Genomic DNA, 17,396 nt, shown 5'->3' with positions numbered 1-17,396 from the left:
TAAAGGATTTAATAAGTTATATGGGAAACGTAAGTATTACTTCCCAGTAAGGCCAAAACCATAGCTCTCTTTATTGTGCTGCAGCAACAGTAGATTGGGCTTGGTACTAATTGATGATTTGAGTTAGCCAGGCTTGGCAGACCCTGTAATGCAGGCAAACAGGTACAGCAGGGCCAGCTCGGGACAGAATGTCAACTCCCACTACAACCAAACACAGATTGGTAAAAATTAATATTGAGGGCCAAGCTGTGTGCAGTCAAGGGTCTTTTGCACTATTATATAGAGAAAATAAATTTGAAGCCATTGTTGTTTAGTATACTTTAATTCTAAAAAGATAGATGTAACAAAATGAAACAACTTTAGTGAATCAACTTTAGAAAGGCTTCTATCGTGCATGAAGTTTATCACAATCAAAATTCTGTGCGACTGAACTTAAGAATATTAACTGTAATGAAATGAATTGAAAGACAACATTCCTTTGCTCCACAGATCCATGGTATTGGGGAACAGTAAATTTTATGAACTTTTTTTGTGTTGTACATTGGGAATTGTAATAATTTTGGGTAACTTATCATTGTAGCATCTAACAATGTACACTACTTATCCACTGGTTGGGAAACATTATTCTGTAGTAGAGAAACACTGACCTGGTGGGAGTTGACATTCTGACACCCAAACCACAGCTGCAGCTCCATCATCGCCATCAGTAATAATGATAATAACAGTAATGATGATAATAATAATAATAATAATAATAATAATAATAATAATAATAATAATAATAATAATAATAATAATACCACCACCATTAACTCAGTCCCAGTGCCTATCAAAAAAAAAAAAAAAATAATAATAATAATACAGTCGTCCCTCAAATAGTACAGGTTCCAATAGTTCGGTTTTGGTTTTATGTGGATTTTCTAAGAAGATTTTTTAGGATTTTTAAATTTCCTGACGAGCAGGAAATTTAAAAATCCTAAAAGATCTTCTCTGACAATCCGTATAAAACTGTTACTGAACTATTGGAAACCGTACTATTTGAAGGGCGACTGTAATTTGAAAGCAAGACAAGACAAGGACCCATGAATTACTCCCCCAACCCACCACTGACTGACCCACCCTCACCAGACCCCCTTTACTTACCACCACCACCACCACCTCCACCAGACAGGCAGACAGACAACCCAGTTACTCCTGCCTAAGTCACCTCTTCAGTTTTTGTAGTTGGACGTTTTTGTGTTTGCCGAAGCTTCAGTTTGTCATTCAGTCTTTTGTCTCTTACTCTTTGTTGCGTCTCCAGTCACTGTTTGTGTTACTGAGAACTGTTCAGCTGCTTCTTATTTGACCTGGGCTAGTCTTTCTTTTTGCTGTGTGTGTGGGGTGAGAGGGAGAGAGAGAGAGAGAGAGAGAGAGTGAGAGTGAGAGTGAGAGAGAGTGAGAGTGAGAGAGAGTGAGAGTAAGAGAATGATTGAGTGAATGAGTAAGTGAGCAAGAGAGGTACTGTACTTACTGACTGGGCTTCCCAAACCTCAGTACCAGTGGAGGGAACAGTGCTGATAATAGTAATTTACCTTTGCTAGGCATGACGAGCATCTCATATGGAGGAGCAAAGTAAGAGAGTACAGGTGAAGATGCTGAGGATAACAGTGTGCCTCCAATGAATATTAAAAAAAGTGTGATTACTGGGTACAACAGAAACTAGTGTAGAATTTATTACGATGTAAAAGGAAGGGAGAAATGAGATAAGGAGTAACTGAAGAAAACTGTATAAATAAAGGTTAGACTGAAAGGGTAGTTATATAGAAAAAATTTTTAGGAATAAACCAAACAGAAATATAGAAACAGGATAAAGTGAATTTATTTTTAAAGGATATGAGATAAATAAGAGATAGAATTGTATGAAGAGAGAGAGAGAGAGAGAGAGAGCAAGGGGGCGGTAACCAGCGTCAGATTGGCAGCAATTCTCAAAATTTCCACCATGATCTGAGTGACAGTAAAGCCTCGTGTTGAAGGACCAGTCAGTCCCCCTGCACCCACACCCACCGGAGGCTCCACCACTGCAGACACCCAACAGTGGACACCCTTCCTTCCTCCCTCACCCCCTCTTGCTGTTTTTTTCTTGCCTTCTACTGTTTCTCCTTCCTTCCTGCTGTCTCTGTCTGCCTCCTGCTTCATAGAGAGACAAGCATGATGAGGACTTCAGTGTGGTGCTCACAGATAATCACACACACACACACACACACACACACACACACACACACACACACACACACACACACACACACACACACACACACACACACACACACACACACACACACACACACACACACACACAGACACACACACACACACACACACACACACACACACACACACACACACACACACACACACACACACACACACACACACACACACACACACACCTTTAATTAATGAAAAACTAGACAAGTACAGGCATGGAAACGGGACCACACGAGCGTAAGCCCAGGCCCTGTAAAATTACAACTAGGTGAATACAACTAGGTAAATACCGCACACACACACACACACACACACACACACACACACACACACACACACACACACACCTACCCACACACACACACACACACACACACACACATACACACACACACCTACCCACACACACACACGATCAGGGTCATGGTGAATTACACACTTATACACACATTTCTCATTAAATATATGGACAGAATTGAAACTCATGTTTGAAATAGCTATTTTTCTGGTTCACACCTAATTAAGATCAGTTTATTGTTCTCATTTGTTAGTCATACATACCAGTAAGGAAGCAACACACTCTGTTCCTGAGGAAGAGCTTTAGAGGCTCACTAAAGAAACTTGCTAATATTATGAATCATTGAAGACAACACACTCCGTCCCTGAGGAAGAGCTTTAGAAATTTGCTGAAGGAACTTGCTAATATGATGGATACTTCAAGAATACACAGTAAGAATATACATCATATTTTGTACATCCTAGGGAAAGAAACAAAATACTACAGTGGAACTGTACAACGAAAATATACACAACACAACATGCATACATCACTTCCATTCAAACTTCATGGCTGAAGATGAATTTTGCTGAAGTTGAGTACAAATCCTGTGAAGAAAATAGATATACATGAAGTCCTCTAAACCTCTCCTGAAGAAAGCACACAATACTGGGACGCTCACCAACACATGAAAATACAACATGCTGACTTCCTTGTAAAGTTCAACTAAAGAAAGCAGTAAACACACACGGCAGGAACACAGCACTTCCGAGTCTGTTAAAAATTCATTAATTACCCAAACACTAAGAATCACCCCAACACTGTGGTCCAACAAGACGAAGCTTTACTGTGAGGACTCACACGGAACATTCAAATAAGAATTGGCAGACTTAGCAGCTTAACTTCCCCTGGACTTAACTCAAGTGCCCCCACAACAACCCCGTCACCCCTGGGCACCTGAACTATGAGTACTGGGGGAGCCATCACCTTGCTCCCCCACCTGTACACCCTCTTGGGACTAGCTGGGGCCTCCACTAACCTCCGGGCTCTGGCTTGGAATGGCTTGGCTTGCAGGAACCTGTTGACACCCCGCCCTGACAAAGCCTCACCAGTCCTAAGCCGCAAGTCTTATGAGCGAGCAGAGTTGACATCCCCGCGCCTCGGCAGACGGTCGCTCACCTCTCTAAGCGCCTCAAACCTAAATTTTTCACGGCAAAATTCTGCGTGAGTAGTGAAAGTTGAGCCCCAGGAGAGAGTTTCTATGAGTGTGGGAGGCTGGCAGGGGCAGGCCAAGGCAGGGTAAAAGCTGCCAATGCCTCCCCTGGGCCCCCCTCCCCCTCTACTCTGCCTGCGTGGAGGGTGTGTTTAAGGTTAGGGACGGGGGTCAGAGTTTTGTTCTAAGTTGACAAAAGGTTCAGTCTTCTGTGTTAGTGTCAGTGCTGAGATTATGTTTTATGTGTTAAGTTAATGTAAATTTGTTACATTTATCTTGTTTGAAGGAATTAATATTTTTTTTTGTAGGTGTGTTATTTTAGATAAACCACAGATTTTCATACTGGTGAATGGAATTAGGATTCTGTCACATATGTATTTATGTACATAAGTTCACTCAAAGAATTTAGTTCTCTAACTGGAGTCAAGACACTTTTTCTGTAGTGCTGTGAGTGTTCCTCCACTATTATTTACGTCTGGCAGTCAGCTCACCTGTAATAAGTTTTGTTGTCCCTGCCCCTCACTCTCACACCTTCCCCAAGACGAGTACTCTAGCACTGCAAAGACGCTGTTGCCGCACACTTGTAGCAGTGCCATCACCTCAGGGGTGTGTAGGTGGTGAAGAGCATGGTTCACTACATAACCGTTAATGTTTAAGGAGGTAGCAAAACACCACATGCAATACACGTGTTATGAAATATAGTGTATTTAGATGCACTGTATACAAACACACACAGTAAGGGTTTGACTAAGGATTTACTCAGTTGGTAAGTCATTAATGATGGGCTAAGTAATTGGATGACCGGCAGGCTTCATTAATGGGATGCTTGGAGGCACTGCACAACACTAACCACTCACTCTCACTCACTGCTGCACACTTACCCTTCAATGCACCATATATGTCAAATAATTGTAATAGTCAGATTTATTTCAGGGACAGTGATCGACCAATAAAAGCAGCCTGAATACTTGTTTATTAACTTAAAATTCTGAAAGTATTTTAAATATATGTATATTGACATTTCAGTTCATAATATCAGAGCTTATGAACAGTACATTGTTACTGAGAGCCAACACTTTGATGCAATTGGGGAAGTCATGACGTAAGGAGAGACTTGTGGCACTGTGCCTTAAGCAAGTGGCTAACCACTCAGCCACTGCCTTCCCTTTATGGTTTTGATAAGTGAGCCCCTGCCTCTGGCTTCCCTTGAGATACAGGAGATCAGTTCAGGACATAGGAGCTTCAGTAGTACGACAAATTAAGTTGTATGTCTTAATTTGTGAAGTCAAACACCAGCAGAATGACCTTGAGTATGTTGATACTGGAAAAAACCCTCATAATTGTTGTTGCCAAAGATGCACATGGGACACCACATGTTCGGTTGCCAAGTTCACTTCTGAAAACTGCATGTCTCCCGCACCACGCTATCACCCCTCCATTAATGCTCTCAGTGTAAGCTATAAAAAACTCCTTCCATTCAGGCTCCACACACTCAGGTGCCCAAGCAGACCAGACAAGCATTCCAGTCTAAAGGAATTTCTAGGGAGTGGTCTGTGTGTTTGTGTCACTAATCCATTACTGAAGATATTTTTCATTACATGATATTTTCATGATTTACATATTAGTTGGACAGCCTCTGTATGCCATTCTTCTGCAGGTGAAAAATTAATTATCTATTAGTTGCACAGCTCCATTACTCCATTCTCCCTAAATAAAACTGTAAAATGAGATAATTTTTTTATCAATGTTCAGTTTTAAATGAAATGCATTTATGAATCCAAAAAGCAAACCAGAAACTTGTATGAAAAAGATTTAATAGCATTTTCTTCTGAGCAATATTTTCTTTGAAATGTATAATACATTGGCATCATTTTAACAGACATGAGTTTAATAAGCTGTAGCTGACCACAGCTGTAGGCAGGGTGCATCCCTGGCCACAGTGAGTCTGGATGGAAGGACTTTTCCCTGATGTACACATTCACCATGGCTCTCAATATTCACTGGAAACTTTTGTGAGGAATGCATCAGCCAGAATAAATTAACAGGATGATAGCAATAGTACCAATGATAGACCAAATATTCATTGTAGGTAAAGGGAGCTTAGCCGAGTAAGGATATAAATTTGTTTGCATTAGCTACGGCTCATCTGGTGTTAGTTAGGATACAACAAATAGATAAGTAATAATTTGTGCAGAAAACAGACTTTGTATGTACATAAACATTAAAGGAATACTATTGTGTTTTGCTATGTATTTTTAGGGTAGCCAGGGAGATGACTTCACAGTGTTTCTTATGTATAGATTAATATGTAATTTGATTTAAGGCATAATAAGTAGTGAATGGTATAATTTATGTTTTCAAAACCTATTTTCATGACCACATGAGTGCTGGAGTTGTTCATATTCAAGTTATCTTCAGATGAATGCTCACATGATTTCACTAATATTACCATAGACTTTCTAGTTTTACAGAATATTAATAATTCATATAGTTCAGCATGATATTGAGTTTTAAGTTTTCACAGTATTACTAAAGCATCCAGCAATGGACAAGACATGCAGCATAGTACAGACACAGCTTTTCGCCATCATGCACCCCTCTCACCCCACCCCTCCACCCCCACCCCTACAGGGACAACAACCCAGAGTGCACCCCACCCACCTCCCCCACCACCTACCGGCGCTCCACCTCAAGGGACGAAAACGTGTTCTCCCGCCTCACCTCGGCCACTTCCTCAACACGGGAGACTCGGCCAAACACGGGCGTCATCAATCCCCACGCCGGCAGGGTGAGGCAAAGGGGCACCAAGCACAGGGCTTGGCAGGGGGCTTGGGAGTGACAAAGAGGAAGAAGATAGGTCCAGGAATAAGGATGAGGAATAGACAGGAAGGATGGAGATGAGGAGATGGGATGGGGGAAAAGGAGGAAATAAACTGATAAAGATATGGATAATGACTGAGGGCACGAAATGGCTAATAGGCCATTTTTTACTAGATTAGTTACGAATTATCAATATTTTTGTATTCACTGCTTCATGAGGAAGCAAGGGAAGGGAAAGAAATAGGAACAGAAACTTTATAGGTATTATAGAACGTATGTGAACTAAATCAAATGTATAAAAGCTCGTCTATTTTTCATTCATTTCATTCATGTTCTCATGTAATGATTCTCTTTGCTTATTCATGGATAAAAATACCCATGTATGTGCTTTTATTTTGTTGATTTTTTTGATTTTGTGCTTTTATTTTTTATTTAATTTCTTAATGGTTTTAGTATGTTTTTTCATTAGCTTTATATGTTTTCTTTTGTTGTTGTTGTGTTTTGTAGTCCTCTTCTATCTTTATATACCACTAACTCTCTCTGCTGTCTCCCTGCTCCCCTCTAGGCCACCCAGCGGTCAGTGCTGGCCTGCACCCACGTGGCTCAGGGCCACTCCAAGGCGGTGCTCTCAGTCCACGCCACGGATGACCTCCTCTTCTCAGCGTCCAAAGGTAGGAGGGACTGATGGACTAGTTGTTGTGTAGATGTAGGGAGTATGATGCTTTGATTATCACTTTTATTTTATTTATTTATTTATTTATTTAATATTATTATTTTTGTTTTACGTTTTAGCCTTTGGTGCCGGTAGGCTTTCTTGGTTGGGCGTAATGGTTGGCCCCAGCCCGTTCTGGTGCAGGCAACTGTTTATAGTGGCACCATCTTGCTTGGCTCATGCTGCCCCCTGTAGCTCATGTATGAGCCTCCTTTTAGAGAGAATTTAAAGTCTGGGTTGATAGGTGGTCGTCAGGGCAGCGTGTGAGTAGTTTTAGGCCAATCGGTGGTGACTGAAAAATCCCAGCCGTGGTGGTGGGCAGGACTCGAACCCGTGTCTTCTTGGATGCAGCGCCAGCACACTAACCACTCAGCCACCGCCTCCCATAATGTGTGTTTGTTAATCTAGTTAGTTGGTGTTTTCTATTTGAATATTTACTATTTCTGCTTAAATTTCTACATAAATACCTACTTATATGTTTTATCTATTCAATTTTACAATAAAGTATCGTTCTTGTTAAAGTCCTTGCCATTTATGTATTCCTGTTCACTAATTTACTGTGCTAATTATTTTCGTGAATTTTTTGTGGGTGAATTATGAAGTATTTCTATTATTTGTCTGCTTGTTTGCTGTTTCTTTTCATGTTTGCTCCTTCATTTTCATGTCTGTCTGTGAATATTAATACTACTGATCACAAATAATTCTGATCTTATTCAGTGTTAAATTATGGGCAATTGAAGATACATGATTTGTTATACCTGAATACTTGCTTGCACATTTGTAATTTTTATATACACATATCAGTGTACAGAAGTGTATTTATCAGGGAATATGTGATGGGTTTGTCTTGGTGTGTCTGACCCGTGGGTGTCCTCCACAGACCGCACGGTGAAGGTGTGGGACTTGGTGCGCGGGCAGGAGATCCAGTCCCTCGGTGGCCACCCCAACAACGTGAACTGTGTGAGGTACTGTGAGGCCCAGCACACCTGCTTCTCTGTGTCCTCCTCCTTCATCAAGGTGTGTGGGTGTGCAGGGAGGGGGGAAATGAGGTTAGGAAGGGGCGATAATGGAGTAAGCTGTTACTGACGTCTATTTTTTTTCTTTGCCACTGTCAGAGTTCCTCCATGGATTATTAATGAAATATGTATTTACCTAGTTGTACTTACCTAGTTGTAATTTTACAGGGCCTGGGCTTATGCTAATGTGGTCCCGTCTCCGTATCTATAATTATCCAACTTTTCCTTGAAGCTCTGCACACTCTTCGCTGATACTATTTCTTCACTTAATCTGCTCCAAACCTCTATATTTCTTTGTGGGAAGCTATATTTCTTTATGTCTCTTGAGCATCTTCCCTTCCTCAACTTTTTACTATGTCCTCTAGTATTCCTGCTGGAAGGTTCTTCTCTTAGTAGCAATTTCTCGTTATCTTTTGTTTCTCTTTTGTTTCTTTTTTAGGAGCAGCGAGTAGCGGGCTTTTTTTTTATTATTGTTTTCTTTTTTTGTGTGCCCTTGAGCTGCCTCCTTTGTTGTAAAAAAAAAAAAAAAAAAAAATCTTCTTCCATTTTCCTCAATAGCCTATATATTTGTATTAGGTCTCCTCTTTCTCTTCTTTGTTCTAGTGTTGGTAAGTCCATTTCCTTTAGTCTCTTCATATGTCAGTCCCTCCAGTTCTGGAACCATTTTTGTTGCCATCCTCTGTATTCTTTCTAGTTTTTTTTGTGTGTTTCTTCATATGTGGAGACCACACTGTTTCTGTGTATTTTAGTTTAGGTCTGATCATAGTAGTTATTAATTATTTCATCATTTCTTTGTCAATGTAGTGGAATGCTATACCTATATTTCTCACCATGTTATATGTATCACCGTAGATCCGATTTATATGACTTTCTGGTTGCATATAATCTTGCATTATATTATGTGTGTGTGTGTGTGTGTGTGTGTGTGTGTGTGTGTTTTATAGCCATCTTACCATTCAGCTTCTTCATTGATATTCCATTTCATCAAACTCGTACCTCACATCCTTCCGCATGTCCTTGTCACTTCCTTTTCTTCCATTATTTCTTTCACTTTTCCACAGTCATCATTCACTTTGCACCACCACTCCAACCTATTCATATGTTCATATCCTACTCACCCCATCTGAACACACTCACTTCTCATACATCCTCCTTCTCTTTCCCTCCTCACATTCACTCCTCTCGCACACCATCCTCCACAGTGTATATTTACTCTATCATCTCCCATACACCACCCTCGTCACATCTTCCCATCTTATGCATTCTTCTCACCTCTTCCTTATTCTCATCTCCAATGCAGTATCCACCCCTTCCTCACCCTCCCCTCTCACACCTTCCCCACACTCTCACTACCTATGCATTGCCCTCCACACACCTTCTTCACACCCTCATCTCTCATTCACAGGTCTGGGACATCCGAGAAAACCCTGCCCGCTGTACCCGTACGCTAAGCTCAGCAGGCCTCACCTCTGTTGGCTTCCCCGTTCCCAGCACTCAGTCCCGCACGCTGCAGATGCCACCCGGGGAGACTCTCATCACAGATGTCGCCATCTCCACTGCCACCAACATCCTGTACTCTGCTGCCGGGAACATTGTCAGGATATGGGATCTCAGGAAGTGAGTATGGAAGGTGGGGGTGGTTTCAGGATGTGGAAGAGAAGGGACTGAGATACAGTACCCTCCTGAGTTTCGTGCTTGCTTTGTTCCGCAGATATAGTGCTAAACTCGTGGATCGCGAAACTCGGGGTATTGGAAACACTGAAAAAGTGCTTATTTGTTCTGGCCCATGGAGAAGCTGGCTTTTTTTTCCCACTTTACTCCCTTGTTATCTCAAAATACGTACTGTGTAAAAAGGAAGAAAATGTGAAGAGAGAACGGGTCGATTTGAAGCCGCAGCTGAAGGCGGCTGGCTGCCTTACGATTGGCTGACAGTTCTGAAAGCACGTTTGTGATTGGCCGAGTCCGATGACGTCATCAACGGCGCTCATCCAATCAGCGGCCTCTAACTATGGCGAAACAAATGCTTTGTGAATCTGAAGTCAACGTTGATAGTTAAATCATTAGTTCGTAGCTTCTTTTTTTTCTTTCTTTTTTTCTTTTTTTTTACATCTTTTGCCTATGGCGCTTGTAGGCTTGTTTTGGAGGGGCCTGATGGTATGGCCCAGTCCGTTGTGGCGCAGGCAAGCGTTTATAGTGGCGCCATCTTGCATTGGCTCATGTTGCCCCTGGAGCTCATCTTTAATCCTAGAATCTAGAGTCTGGGTTGATAGGTGGTCTTCTGGACAGCATGTGGGTAGTCTTAGGCCACTCAGCAGGCCACTAGCACCCATCTCAGTGAATCTTGCCCCATCACGTGTGAACACAGTCACCCAGCCGCTAGTTTCTTGGGAATTTTGTACATAAATTCAAAGTCGGCTACATTTCATGGGAAACTCAATGAAATTCTTTCTAGTTAGAAACTCAGTCATCAGCATGTTGGTTATTTTCTCATGAGGTTGGTAAGTTGTGGTCACAAGAATAAGAAGAAGACCGTATCAGCTGATCGGTTCAGTAGCTATCCGTATGTTTATTCCAGTACCACAATGAGTACTACGAAGCTAGATAAGCTTGGAGCAACCAGGTTGAGCAGGTCTTGGACTAGAGTCTTGTCCAAGCATAGCCACTGCCTCATCATGTCTGGGTCCTCACTGCTAAGTTCTCGTAGCACTTAACGGTAGCAACCTGTAGCACACTCTTCCTTTGTTTCCAAGCTAACCACTCACGAACCAACAAATGCTTTCTTTTCATTTTTTTCTATTTATTCAGCAAACACCATAAAGCAAACTCTGCTACATCTGGATCCATTGTTTGTCTTGCTTTTCAGCTGATATATCCCAGAATGCAACAGTCCTCTGTGTGACCAAACTTGAAGATAAATTCGAGGCAGAAATTTGTTGGGAGATAATTTCGGTGGGAAATTCCCGAGAAACTAGCTTGTGTAACCATGCCTTTTAGCTGCTAGTGTCACACTGGGCCTTTTTCCTCCAACCGCGTTGGCGATAGGGAGGGGCGACCGGCAACTCCAACTTTTCCGGGTGTGCGTCACACACGGCCAAGGTCAGTTGTCCATATTCACGACATAAACAAAGCAGTCGCCCTGTATTGATTAAATAGTAAACAAGCAGCTCTGCCAGTCCACTTCACGAGTTTCTTGGTGGGCCATTTTCCACTGCTCCTCACTCCTCAGTCACTGCCGTCATCTGTTTGTTTACATACAGCCGCGCGGTTGCGTGTACCTTCAACCGTTTTCCATCCGTATGGACAACTGACAACTCGCTCCCGGTTGGGCGCATGGGCAACCGCGGTTGCCAGTAGCCTCAATGGTTGAAGGAAAACAGTGTGTGACCGCCTTAAGGAATCGCATGGCTGACGTTAGGTAGACGTGACCGTACATGTCAAAGCAGCATGAAACTCGGGGCAATAATGTGCAAAAGTCTGGATGGTAGAATTTAGGACTGAGTCACGAAACTCGAGGATCGCGAAACTCAGATAGCACAAAACTTGGGAGGGTACTGTATTTTTTTTCTTTCTTTCTGTTACAATTTTCTGAGGATACAGTAAGTTACTCTATAAGTGAATGAGGGGAAGGGAGGGGGTTGCATGGTGATTATTCTCTCTTGGTGTATTTTTTGTGGTATTTAATAGCCTCATTGCACCACAATTTGTGTTACCTCATGCCATGCCACACTGTGTCCTGCATATTGTACTTCTCTTGTTGAAAAGACTTACAAACTGTTGACAACAAACACAAGAGCAGCAATTCGCTACTACATGGATGTGATGGTTCTCTGTCTGGCACTAACCCTCTCCTCCCCCTCACAGGCACTCGGCGGTAGGTAAGCTTGCTGGAGGTCACCAAGCCGCTGTGATGTGCCTGGCAGTGGACTCCACAGTTCCCGGCCAGGATGTGGTGGCCACCGGCTCAAAGGACCACTACATCAAGGTGAGCCCATGTCGCTCCTCACATCATTTTTATCCTCCCTCTCCTTTTGTGTTTTTCTTGTGGCCCGCCCACTCCCTTCTTTCCATTCCTCTCTTTTTCTTCTTCCTTATTCTACTTTTATCTTTCTACTCTTCCTTTTTTGTTTCCTGTAAATCTTTCTTCATTCCTTTTTTTTTCAGTTTATGATGGTATCCAGTCCCATTCTCATATTTTTTCTACTCTTAATCCCTTCGCTACAGCCAGGCTGAGAGCATGTCTTGAGGCATATCTGGGAATGCTGTGAGCACCAATTTTGAAACGTCATCACTGCATATACCTAGATTTGAGCCATAAAACTAAACATAATCATCATGTAAAATATATCAGCATAAGGGGAATTAAATGTTGCATAAAGACAAACTTAAATTCACTGATAATATTGAGGTGGATACATAAACTTACAAGAAATATGCAGTACCATGTTGTTCATTTATTCACTGAATTTTACTCCCTTATTTTAGTACTGATGGGTAGATAGGCTTGTGGGGAGAAGTGCAGGAGAGGGAAGAAATTAGAGTGTGGAAAATACCACTTCACACAAGCATGGACCAACAGAGTGCATCAGTAGACTACCTCCCCTGATATAGGCAGCTCACATTCCAATGTAATAATAATGAAAGCTAAGTAAACCATCATATCATACATGACCCATATTCTGAAAGCTCTCGTACAATATCCGGGAAAAAATTACATAATTCCAGCAGAACTCGGCCAGGACGCCTTGTCGCATACTCAGATATTATACGAGGGCGGCAAGGCCGCAGTATATGTGTCCTCATGTTCAAGCGGTTAACACTTGCCTCTTTGGCTCCTTAATTTCAGACTTTATTCTTTATGTCCATCTTTTCTCTCCTCTCTCCCTCTCTAACTCCTACCAGTTTTATAAATTTTCATCAACCCTTTTGTCATTTTTCCCTTCCATTTTTGTTCCCTGACTAAGACATTTCTTTTCTCACACTCACATCTTCACATCTCACTTTTTACTGCTATTTTCTTGTATTCCCTTTTTTTCATCATAATATATTCCTCCTTGTTTCTCTCTCCTCAGTCTTTCCTGACTGACTGTTACCTTGCATTCTTCCTGCATTTTCACCATTCCTTGCCCTCTCCTTCTAAACCTCCACAAATACACACTCTTTCCTTCATTCCACACCCATGCATTCCCTTATCTTTCTCCCACACTACAACTCCTTCATTCTTTCCCTCACACACTCTTACTCATCCTCACTTCTCCCTCACCCCACAGGTATTTGACATCACTGGCACCCTCAGGCCTCGTCAACCCCGCCTTAACCTTGAGCCGCCACACTCGATGGCATTCAGTCCCTTGCCCTCTGGGACACCCTCTTCTCAGGCTCCAGGGACATGTGCATCAAGTGGGACTTGCAGCGCGGCGAGCATGTCCAGTCCCTCAACAACGCACACAAGGACTGGGTGTGCGCCCTCTGCTTCACCCCTGGTGGACAGATTGTGCTCTCTGGTGTGTATTCTGAAGGGATGTTTGGTCATGGGTATATTTAGCTGGTTGTGATATACAGGAAGTGAGTTACACCTGTAGGGTCCCATCTCCAAATCACACACACATAGCCATACAAAAATATTCAATTTGCCAAATTCTATTGCATTTTCTTTCTCAGAAAATTCATATTGGGTCTTATTGGGGGCCCAATTTTCTTCTCAAGCCTCCTCATAGACCAGTTCTCTTAGTATCTGTTTATTTAACCATACTCTTTATATATTCCTTTTCCTCATGTATGTTTCTTTCTCACCTTTCCCAAAATCTGTACATACTCATGTCTTTCCCTCCTCATCTTTACTCCTCATCAAGCTCTAAATTAGTCCTTTCACCACTCTCTCCACTCGTCTCCTCCACCGCCACTCCACCATCACCACCACCTGGCTTGTCTTTCAGGTTGTCGTGGAGGCATGATAAAGATGTGGTCTGCCGAGAGCTGCCAGCTCATAGGAGAGCTGAGGGCCCATGCATCACCCATCAATGCCATCACCACAAACTCCACCTGCATCTTCACTGCCTCAAAGTAAGTCACATGGCAGTGAATGAAGGGTAACTTACATGTTTTTTACAGAGTCAGGGCAATGGAAAGAGTCGTCACCTCAGAGCCTTCTATTTTCCTAAATACTGTATTTTGTTTTATGTCACAATATTTTTGTTTTGGTTCTGTTTACATTTGTGATTTGGATTTTTTTCTTGTATATCTGTGGTTGTGTTCATCAGCTCAAGGTTGCTGGAGTTGTTTTTTATCTTTCTTGGGTTGTTAAGCTTGTGGGCAGGTTTTTGCTCATTTCACTTTTGTTCAGTTCTTTCAGTTTTGTTCAGTATCAGTTTGGCTTATCATTTCTCATCATTATGGATTTGCAAGATTCCTGCCATTGAGCCTCGTGGTTTTAGCAAATGTCTACTGAGTTTATATTGCTTAATTTATTTACTTATTTTTATACACTCATATATCTGTTCCTTCCTTTATTTTGACATTTTCTTCAAAGTGACTTTGATATGAGGAAGTGGCATCCTCATCACATACCACTCATATGGTGCAGCAGCCTTATACATATCTAGTCTGAAGTATTAAAGTGTTGGGCAGTGGGATTTTCAATTCCTCACTTCAGTCTCAATTTTTTCCAAAAGGAGCACAGTCTCACAACTAGATTTTGTGTGTATCCAGGCTGTGAGATGTCCATGTAGGCTGAATGGTTGGCTGTGTGGGATGCAAATCAATGTATGCATGGACCAGAGAGAGGAGAGAAGAGAAGAGAAGAGAAGAGAGAAGAGGAGTGGAGAGGAGAGGAGAGGAGAGGAGAGGAGAGGAGAGGAGAGGAGAGAGAGAGAGAGAGAGTTGTATTAGCCCGTTAATTTTTCAATCTCTTCCTCTAACTGTAAATCTTTTCTTCTTCCTCAAGGCTAAAGCCACACATACCTTGCTGGGCACAGGGCATGGGGCAACACTGGTCTTGATGATGCTGTTATTGGCAGTGTTGGTTGTGCTGCACCAGAATTCATACTTTATTGTTGTCTTCCAGAAATGGTCTTGTGCTTTAGATAGAAGTTTTCCTCATAGTGGATATTTAATTGAAATTCAGCACATTATTTCTTTGTGCACTTCCTTCTCATGGTGCAGAGAAGTTATATAACACAAGAGCCAACTTCCCAGCTCAGAATAGTTTAGTCTGGCCTAAAGGATGAAAGGTACTGTATTTCCTGCCCAAAAACATATCCATAATTTTCTTCACAAAGATCAAGAAAAGTCACCTTATATCTGTTTGTAAGATTGTTGTTTACTGAAGTATTTTGTACACTTGTGTACATTTGATGTATTAGGAAATACAGTAATCCAAGCTTTTAAAACTTATCTCAAGAAGTTATCACTTTCATGTCATGTTTGGTGTTCACTGTTTAAGGTCACTTCTGCTTTGCCTCACCCTGTCACCCTTCCTCTGGTTCTCTATACAGGCAGGGTGACTCATGGTGCTCAAAAGATTTGTGAAAATTATAAGAAAACATTAACTTGACCCCCTTCCATTCATCAGGTTACTGAAATTTTTGGGCATCATCTTTGGCTTCTGCTTATCTTGCTAAATTCTAAATCATTATTTTTTATTCAGGTGTTAAACCAAAGACAGGTACAAACATAGGTGCCTTATTTATATAACAAAGTGAATGTTGCTGAATATATACAGCTTATTCTGACATTAGTTGATTAATTATTACACAATTTTAATTTCAGCAAGGAAAAATGGTCATAATTTTCTTTTTTTTCCAGTGGTTAGAATATCAGAGGTACATCATTAAATGCACAATCTGTGATTGGTGTTTTATAACTTGCGGTCCCTTACTGACTGCCCCATGTTAGAACATATACTCAACCATGTTTATTGAGTACACATTTGGCTGTTTTGCAAACTAATTACACTTGCCAAAATATGCAATGTCTATAATCATACATGACTCCTCCACAACTATTGTGATTTCTTAGAACATCATACTAGCGAAGAAACTAGGACATGCATACGTCGTGACATCATATGAAGTGGTTTGAGTCTTCATGATGACACCAACATGCACCCTATTATTCTCCACCTGTCATAGGCTTACAACAGTAGCTGCATAATGTCCCCAGAAAAATAATAATGTACACTCATACAGACTAGAAGCCAATTCCACAAGTCACTTTCATATGTACCAATTGCCATTGAGAGAAACCATGGGGTTCTGTGGTTACTGAGAAGCATTTGGTTTCTGTGCTCCCTCTTAAATTCATTAGTGCCTGAGCATGGCATTTCCCTATTAGTTTCTCCACCTTTCCCAGGCCATTCCTTTTTCATCTCAACTTTATGGGATCAGCCCCCTGATGTAAGTGAAAAAAGGCATATAACAAAACTTCTTTTTATTAACGTCCTCCCAAACATACTGGTTTATATTATGTCACAATAATTTGAAAACAACATTGCAGAACTTTCACCTTGAAAATTAATAATATGTGCCAGTATAAATGTATAGGATTAATTTCTGAGAAGTAATACTGTTGTGCAAAATGAAATTTCTCCCTCAGTTTTTATCTTATCATTGTTTTAAGTTATCTATAGAGAGCTAAATCAAAACAATAAAAGTAGATTTAGATTTTGTCTAAGTGATTCACTTTTCCAAGGAAAAAAAATTGAGTCATTATTTAAAAAAAAATCTTGACTAAGAATTGATAGGCAATAAATTTTTCTAATTTTGTTGCATTATGATAACGAAATTATGCAGTTGGTATAGAAAAAAATAAGATTAATATTGAAGGACAAAATTGTTCAAAAGTTGCCTTTTCTTTCTTTTCTTGCATTTTGGAGGTTTGGAATTTTTTCTCAAAAACTGTAGGTCTGATTTGAATCAAATTTCTACAGTGAAGTCACTATATGATTTCCAGTAACTCTTAAGCTCTTAAGCACAGCCAATCTGTTGATTATATTTTGCATTGGCAATTCCTTTTACAAAATTATCCACCAAACCTACCTACATTATTTTTTTTTTTTTTTTTCTCTACCATCCAAAGAGTACTTGAAAACAAAGATCAGATAAAAACTGAAGGAGA

The 17,396-nt window shown here is 41.1% G+C and overlaps 1 protein-coding gene across 1 annotated transcript in view; it reads left to right on the top strand.

Annotated features, from left to right (window-relative positions):
• Positions 1-17,396, top strand: part of LOC127008055 (kinesin-like protein KIF21A) — a 145,068-nt gene that overhangs the window by 119,742 nt on the left and 7,930 nt on the right. Inside the window, 9 exon segments of the mRNA XM_050879585.1 lie at positions 3,599-3,748; positions 6,369-6,525; positions 7,123-7,228; positions 8,150-8,286; positions 9,691-9,902; positions 12,147-12,267; positions 13,553-13,613; positions 13,616-13,786; positions 14,219-14,345. Of these exon segments, the coding sequence (XP_050735542.1) occupies positions 3,599-3,748; positions 6,369-6,525; positions 7,123-7,228; positions 8,150-8,286; positions 9,691-9,902; positions 12,147-12,267; positions 13,553-13,613; positions 13,616-13,786; positions 14,219-14,345 (1,242 nt within the window).

The sequence above is a fragment of the Eriocheir sinensis genome, chromosome 37 (assembly GCF_024679095.1).
Source record: "Eriocheir sinensis breed Jianghai 21 chromosome 37, ASM2467909v1, whole genome shotgun sequence".
In the NCBI taxonomy this organism is placed as follows: domain Eukaryota; kingdom Metazoa; phylum Arthropoda; class Malacostraca; order Decapoda; family Varunidae; genus Eriocheir; species Eriocheir sinensis.
This window is presented reverse-complemented; position numbering and strand designations above follow the sequence as displayed.